Raw genomic sequence first — 8,052 nt, forward strand, 5'->3', positions numbered from 1 at the left:
CCTAGGTCAGGATCTGTATTTGGCAGTGTCACATATAAGGAACAATACATAAATATATGATGCTTCAAAACATTTATTTTATACATTTTAAGTTAAAATATGATCTAACAAATTCTGAGAACTGGCAGCTTCTTATGGCAAGCAATACAATTATTACATTTTAAATGGACAAACTAATGAGTATGGTATTCAAAATACACCTTTTTTAATACAGGCACATTTAAATGTTGTTTTCATAGCATTGTTTCATGTTCTAGCAAATCGCTATGGCCAGCCATACATGACATCTTGAATATCAAATTATGTAAATTACTGAATTCTTCACAGTATTTCATATTAAACCTCTACCCTGAATACAGTATAAATGAGGACAAATGCACTATCCCAAATCAAAAAGGAAATCAGCCTGAATTAAACAGCTATCGCCATTATCCAGTTTTTCCTTTGGGTTAGTTCAATGGGATTTAGTGGTTTGGGGTGCCACTTTTGACAGTTTAATACTATAGCAATAAACTATGCCTCAAATCAAAGTGGAATCGAAAGACTGGCTCTTGTTGAATTCACATTACTTGACAACGCAACCAAATGTAAATCAAAACTAGACGTTGAACTGACGTCTGCGCCCAGTGGTAAAGGTTGCTCAATAAACATGTATCTGATAAGGCATAAAGTAATACATATAATCAAATGAGATGTTTAATCATTTTGAGTATTTTATAAATCACACTGCTTTATTGGCCTGAAAATAAATTGGGCTTTTAAATGTGCACTCGGTTCCATCATTGTGTAGAGCGCTTGGCACTGCATAAAGTGTTCAAACGCGGGTTGTCAATTCATAGGACTGACTTTTATATCCCTTATCACTAATTAACAGTTAGGTCTACTTTTCCTCTGATTTCTCCATTTGTTCAAAACTTTGGCATATTTAAATTACTTCAACATTTTGACATTCATCAAGTTTCTCGAAAATAAAAGGATGATCACAGACTTGTATCTGCAGTTTCAACTTTTGATACCGTGGGTTCGGACAGAGTATCGGGCTGAGCATCCCTACAGAAGAACACCGCGGGGTTTTTACAAGCCCACATCGCAACCTCTCCTCCGTTCGCTGGGCTGGAGGAAGACAGCCGGTTGTTTGCACCGTACCGGCCTCTGATTTGATCGGCCCTGGTTCTTACATCCCTGCTTTGGGTTTGTGTAGATAGGTAGGCAGAAATGTTTCTAGTCCTATATCCCTCTTCTCGGCTTCGGCCTAAAAGCATCGATATGTTTGGGTTTCTAATTGCGTAAATGAGCGGGTTTATGGCACCGTTTGCCCATGCCATCCACATTGCCACGGTGTCCATGACAGGGTTGAATGAGTAATCTCCCACAGCAGTGATGATACCCATCATACAGTAGGGGCCCCAGCAGAAGATGATAAACACTATCATAATCAGCACTGTCGTGGCCGTCCTCATCTCACTATAAAACCGGAGTAAATACGCGTAAGTGGTCACCGGCCGCACCCTTATTTCTGATAACCTAACGGTCTTACATATGTTATAATGACAGAAACACATGAGCGCAAACGGAAGGAGATAACACACCACTATTAAAGCTATACTGTAAGAGGTACCCACCCTAGAAGTACCAGTGTGAAAGACATACATACAGTGGTAGAAGCCCCTTTTATGGACGACTAGATCCTTGGATGTTCGCATCACCAGGTACCATGGAATGGAGAAAAACACTGCTGTTAACCACACTGCCACCAACAGTGTTATGGCCTTCCTCCTGCCTATTTTCTCCTGAGGTTGCCTCACGATGGCATAATACCGGTCAAAGGAAATTAGAGTCATTGTCAGTGTGGAAATAATACCAAAGCATGCGTTGAAGAACCCGTTGGCGACGCAGAAACGGTCTCCAAACATCCACACACCATCTTTGCTGAAGAGCATCATGAACGAGAACGGTAAACAAAGAACGGCCGTCAAGAAATCAGACAGTGAAAGGGACATGATGAAAGCATTGGTAACGGTTCTCAGCTGTCGATGTTTTATTATGACAATCACCACCGCAGAATTCCCTAAACTAGAGAGGAGGAAGATAACCAGGAGCAACAAGGCTTGAGCTGCCACCGTGATGCCCTGGAGGACCGAGTTTCCCTCCGCGCTCTGCACGGGTATGTGTTGTTGGTTTTTGTCGCCTCCGCCCGTAAGGTTTCCATGACTGGCCTTCGTAAAAAAGCTGTGTAACACCGGTGCTATGGTGACTATTTCCAGCGTTAAACCCGTGCCAGAGGTGTTGTCTGGAGCGGTGGAGTTGCTGGTGCCAAGCAATGCAATGTTCACGGGGAAATCCATCGGACACAAATGGGGGGCCTCCACAGAATGGAAGGAGATTCATCCCTCTACGAATATGTTGTCTCTGTGTTGATGCAGCAGCTTAGATATGTCGTATTAAAGACATGTAGATCCCCTTTGCAACCCCCTTTCTATGGGTTCCTCAACATGTTCCTCATTATTCAAACTGGGGTCCATGCCACTGTTTGCAGTTCTCGCCTGGTCGCCTCAATCCCCGTATTCCCGAACCTCATATTGCCGAGTACCCGCCTTCCTTGCGTACAATTTGTGTCTTTGCACCCCATCGTGACGTTTAGAGCCGTTGCCATGGTATCAGTGATGGTTTTCTTCAGTGCAATTACGCACTTTCTGGATGATTAGTTATTTGGTCAGGTACCTATAGGCCTCCCAATGTAGGCTTAAAAACAGAAAGACTGACACCTGCAATTTTACAAGTAGGTTTAATTTTCACATTGGGTATATGCATTATAATTACATATAATTACAATTAATTGTAGGATAGGCATTTGGATAGCTATTTGAATAGCTATCAAACTATTAAAGCAGCAATCAGTGATTGAAACAATAAGAATTCCTTCCCTGCCACTGTTTCGCCAAAAAGCTGAGGGATGGGACTAGATAAATTAAACCACTCTCAAATTCATAGACAGAGCTACGGACTGACCATCCATGATATCACAATTATAGTTTTAACAATTTGTGAGGCTATACAGTGCTTGTTTACAAACATTGGAGTAAAACAAGCTTATGATGGTGTACGACAATTTGACTAAGCCCATGAGGCATTTATAAGTTATATTACTCAAGAATCAGTGGGTACATATAATTAATTTATAATCAGTCTTGTACTGGAGGTAGAACTGAGCTATTTCCCCTTAGATAGCCCTGCTGCAAAGTAAAAATTGTCTATATGGTAAAAATTCATGAATAGAAAAATTACCCTTTTGGTCTTAATTTAATAGGGTTAGGCATGAGGATAAGATGTGTGGTTAAGGTTTAAGGTGAGGGTTAGGGTTTAAAAACAGCCTAACCACCAGAAATGACATTGTGGCTGTGCCAGCTAGTGACCACACTGAAGAGGTGCCTCCAGAACAAGATTCATGATGGAAAAACACTAACCTGCAATTTACAAGTAAAACATTTAAAAATCAAATGAAATTGTATTAGTCACATGCGCTGAATAAAACAGGTGTAGACATTAGAGTGAAATGCATACTTACAAGCCCCTAACCAATAATAATGTTTGAAAAATGCAACTAAGAATAATAAATAAAAGGAACAAGTAATTAAAGAGCAGGAGTAAAATAACAATAGCTAGACTATATACAGGGGGTACCGGTACAGAGTCAATGTGGAGACTATATACAGGGGGTACCAGTACAGAGTCCATGTGGAGGCTATATACAGGGTGTACCGGTACAGAGTCAATGTGGAGGCTATATACAGGGGGTACCGGTACAGAGTCCATGTGGAGGCTATATACAGGGGGTACCAGTACAGAGTCAATGTGGAGGCTATATACAGGGGGTACCGGTACAGAGTCAATGTGGAGGCTATATACAGGGGGTACCGGTACAGAGTCCATGTGGAGGCTATATACAGGGGGTACCAGTACAGAGTCAATGTGGAGGCTATATACAGGGGGTACCGGTACAGAGTCAATGTGGAGGCTATATACAGGGGGTACCAGTACAGAGTCAATGTGGAGGCTATATACAGGGGGTACCGGTACAGAGTCTATGTGGAGGCTATATACAGGGGGTACCGGTACAGAGTCAATGTGGAGACTATATACAGGGATACCGGTACAGAGTCAATGTGGAGGCTATATACAGGGGGTACCAGTACAGAGTCAATGTGGAGGCTATATACAGGGGGTACCGGTACAGAGTCAATGTGGAGGCTATATACAGGGGGTACCGGTACAGAGTCAATGTGGAGGCTATATACAGGGGGTACCAGTACAGAGTCAATGTGGAGGCTATATACAGGGGGTACCAGTACAGAGTCAATGTGGAGGCTATATACAGGGGGTACCGGTACAGAGTCAATGTGGAGGCTATATACAGGGGGTACCGGTACAGAGTCAATGTGGAGGCTATATACAGGGGGTACCGGTACAGAGTCAATGTGGAGACTATATACAGGGGGTACCGGTACAGAGTCAATGTGGAGGCTATATACAGGGGGTACCGGTACAGAGTCAATGTGGAGACTATATACAGGGGGTACCGGTACAGAGTCCATGTGGAGACTATATACAGGGGCTACCGGTACAGAGTCAATGTGGAGGCTATATACAGGGGGTACCGGTACAGAGTCCATGTGGAGGCTATATACAGGGGGTACCGGTACAGAGTCCATGTGGAGGCTATATACAGGGGGTACCGGTATAGAGTCCATGTGGAGGCTATATACCAGGGTTACCGGTACAAGAGTCCCATGTGGAGGCTATATACAGTGGGGTAAACCGTGACAGAGTCCATGTGGAGACTATATACAAGGGGGTACCGGTACAGCGTCCATGTGGAGGCTATATAGCAGGGTACCGTGTACAGAGTCAATGGTGGGAGGCTATAGTACATGGGGGCGGGGGGGTACCGTACAGAGTCCATGTGGAGGCTATATACACGGTGGTACCCGGTAACAGTAGTCAAAATGTGGAGCCTAGATACAGGGGGGTACCGGGTACAGAGTCCATGTGGAGGCTATTACAGGCGGCTACCGGTAGCAGAGTCAATGTGGAGGGCTATATACAGGGGGTACCGTTACAGAGTCCATGTGGAGGCTTATATACAGGGGGTACCCGTACAGAGTGCCATGTGGAGGGCTATAGTACAGGGGTACGCGGTTATAAGAGTCCATGTGGAGGCTATATACAGGGGGTAGCCGGTACAGAGTCCATGTGGAGGCTATATACAGGGGGTACCGGTACAGAGTCCATGTGGAGGCTATATACAGGGGGTACCGGTACAGAGTCCATGTGGAGACTATATACAGGGGGTACCGGTACAGAGTCCATGTGGAGGCTATATACAGGGGGTACCGGTACAGAGTCAATGTGGAGGCTATATACAGGGGGTACCGGTACAGAGTCCATGTGGAGGCTATATACAGGGGGTACCGGTACAGAGTCAATGTGGAGGCTATATACAGGGGTACCGGTACAGAGTCCATGTGGAGGCTATATACAGGGGTACCGGTACAGAGTCCATGTGGAGGCTATATACAGGTGATACCAGTACAGAGTCCATGTGGAGGCTATATACAGGGGGTACCGGTACAGAGTCCATGTGGAGGCTATATACAGGGGATACCAGTACAGAGTCCATGTGGAGGCTATATACAGGGGATACCGGTACAGAGTCCATGTGGAGGCTATATACAGGGGGTACCAGTACAGAGTCCATGTGGAGGCTATATACAGGGGGTACCGGTACAGAGTCCATGTGGAGGCTATATACAGGGGGTACCGGTACAGAGTCCATGTGGAGGCTATATACAGGGGATACCGGTACAGAGTCCATGTGGAGGCTATATACAGGGGGTACCGGTACAGAGTCCATGTGGAGGCTATATACAGGGGGTACCGGTACAGAGTCCATGTGGAGGCTATATACAGGGGGTACCGGTATAGAGTCCATGTGGAGGCTATATACAGGGGGTACCGGTACAGAGTCCATGTGGAGGCTATATACAGGGGGTACCGGTACAGAGTCCATGTGGAGACTATATACAGGGGGTACCGGTACAGAGTCCATGTGGAGGCTATATACAGGGGGTACCGGTACAGAGTCAATGTGGAGGCTATATACAGGGGGTACCGGTACAGAGTCCATGTGGAGGCTATATACAGGGGGTACCGGTACAGAGTCAATGTGGAGGCTATATACAGGGGGTACCGGTACAGAGTTCATGTGGAGGCTATATACAGGGGTACCGGTACAGAGTCCATGTGGAGGCTATATACAGGTGATACCAGTACAGAGTCCATGTGGAGGCTATATACAGGGGGTACCGGTACAGAGTCCATGTGGAGGCTATATACAGGGGATACCAGTACAGAGTCCATGTGGAGGCTATATACAGGGGATACCGGTACAGAGTCCATGTGGAGGCTATATACAGGGGGTACCAGTACAGAGTCCATGTGGAGGCTATATACAGGGGGTACCGGTACAGAGTCCATGTGGAGGCTATATACAGGGGGTACCGGTACAGAGTCCATGTGGAGGCTATATACAGGGGATACCGGTACAGAGTCCATGTGGAGGCTATATACAGGGGGTACCGGTACAGAGTCCATGTGGAGGCTATATACAGGGGGTACCGGTACAGAGTCCATGTGGAGACTATATACAGGGGGTACCGGTACAGAGTCCATGTGGAGGCTATATACAGGGGGTACCGGTACAGAGTCCATGTGGAGGCTATATACAGGGGGTACCGGTACAGAGTCCATGTGGAGACTATATACAGGGGGTACCGGTACAGAGTCCATGTGGAGACTATATACAGGGGGTACCGGTACAGAGTCCATGTGGAGACTATATACAGGGGGTACTGGTACAGAGTCAATGTGGAGACTATATACAGGGGGTACCGGTACAGAGTCAATGTGGAGACTATATACAGGGGGTACCGGTACAGAGTCAATGTGGAGACTATATACAGGGGGTACCGGTACAGACTCAATGTGGAGACTATATACAGGGGGTACCGGTACAGAGTCAATGTGGAGACTATATACAGGGGGTACCGGTACAGAGTCAATGTGGAGACTATATACAGGGGGTACCGGTACAGAGTCAATGTGGAGACTATATACAGGGGGTACCGGTACAGAGTCAATGTGGAGACTATATACAGGGGGTACCGGTACAGAGTCAATGTGTGGGGGTACCGGTTAGTCGAGGTAATATGTGCATGTAGGTGGAGTTAAAGTGGATATGCATAGATAATAACAGAGAGTAGCAGCGGTGTAAAAGGTGGGTGGGGGGGGGGGGGGGGCAATGCAACTAGCCTTGGTAGCCATTTGATTAGATGTTCAGGAGTCTTATGGCTTGGGGGTAGAAGCTGTTTAGAAGCCTCTTGGACCAGACTTGGCGCACCGGTACCGCTTGCCGTGCGGCAGCAAAGAGAACAGTCTATGACTTGGATGGCTGGAGTCTATGACAATTTTTAGGGCCTTCCTCTGACACCGCCTGGTATAGAAGTCCTGGATGGCAGGAAGCTTGGCCTCAGTGATGAGGGCCGTAGGCACTACCCTCTGTAGTGCCTTGCGGTCAGAGGCAGAGCAGTTGCCATGCCAGGCAGTGATGCAACCGGTCAGGATGCTCTCAATGGTGCAGCTGTAGAACCTTTTGAGGATCTGAGGACCCATGCCAAATATTTCCAGTCTCCTAAGGGGAATAGGTTTTGTTATGCCCTCACATCAAATCAAATCAAAGTTTATTTTCTTAATTTTGTGGGTCAGTCACAGTGGTCAGGTGTTCTGCCACTGTGTACTCTGTTTAGGGCCAGATAGCATATTTGATTGGGTCTAATTGTGCTGCTGTGCTGGGGTCTGTTTGTGTTTGTGAACAGAGCCCCAGAACCAGCTGACTGAGTGGATTCTTCTTTAGGTCCATCGCTCTGTAGCACAGGGCTTTGTATTTCTTTCTTTCTTTCTTTCTTTCTTTCTTTCTTTCTTTCTTTCTTTCTTTCT

At 46.2% G+C, this 8,052-nt stretch overlaps 1 protein-coding gene across 1 annotated transcript; it reads right to left on the reverse strand.

The window, feature by feature from the left end:
- Positions 1 to 63: 63 nt before the first annotated feature.
- Positions 64 to 2,468, reverse strand: gpr135 (G protein-coupled receptor 135). Its single transcript, XM_020499861.2, has one exon. The coding sequence runs from the start codon at positions 2,343 to 2,345 to the stop codon at positions 981 to 983; it is 1,365 nt and encodes a 454-aa protein (XP_020355450.1). The 5' UTR covers positions 2,346 to 2,468; the 3' UTR covers positions 64 to 980.
- Positions 2,469 to 8,052: the final 5,584 nt, after the last annotated feature.

This window comes from Oncorhynchus kisutch, linkage group LG14, assembly GCF_002021735.2.
Source record: "Oncorhynchus kisutch isolate 150728-3 linkage group LG14, Okis_V2, whole genome shotgun sequence".
Lineage (NCBI taxonomy): Eukaryota > Metazoa > Chordata > Actinopteri > Salmoniformes > Salmonidae > Oncorhynchus > Oncorhynchus kisutch.

Coding starts and splice junctions, on each gene's coding strand:
- gpr135 (XM_020499861.2), bottom strand. CDS start 2,345: ATGGATTTCCCCGTGAACATTGCATTGCTTGGCACCAGCAACTCCACC.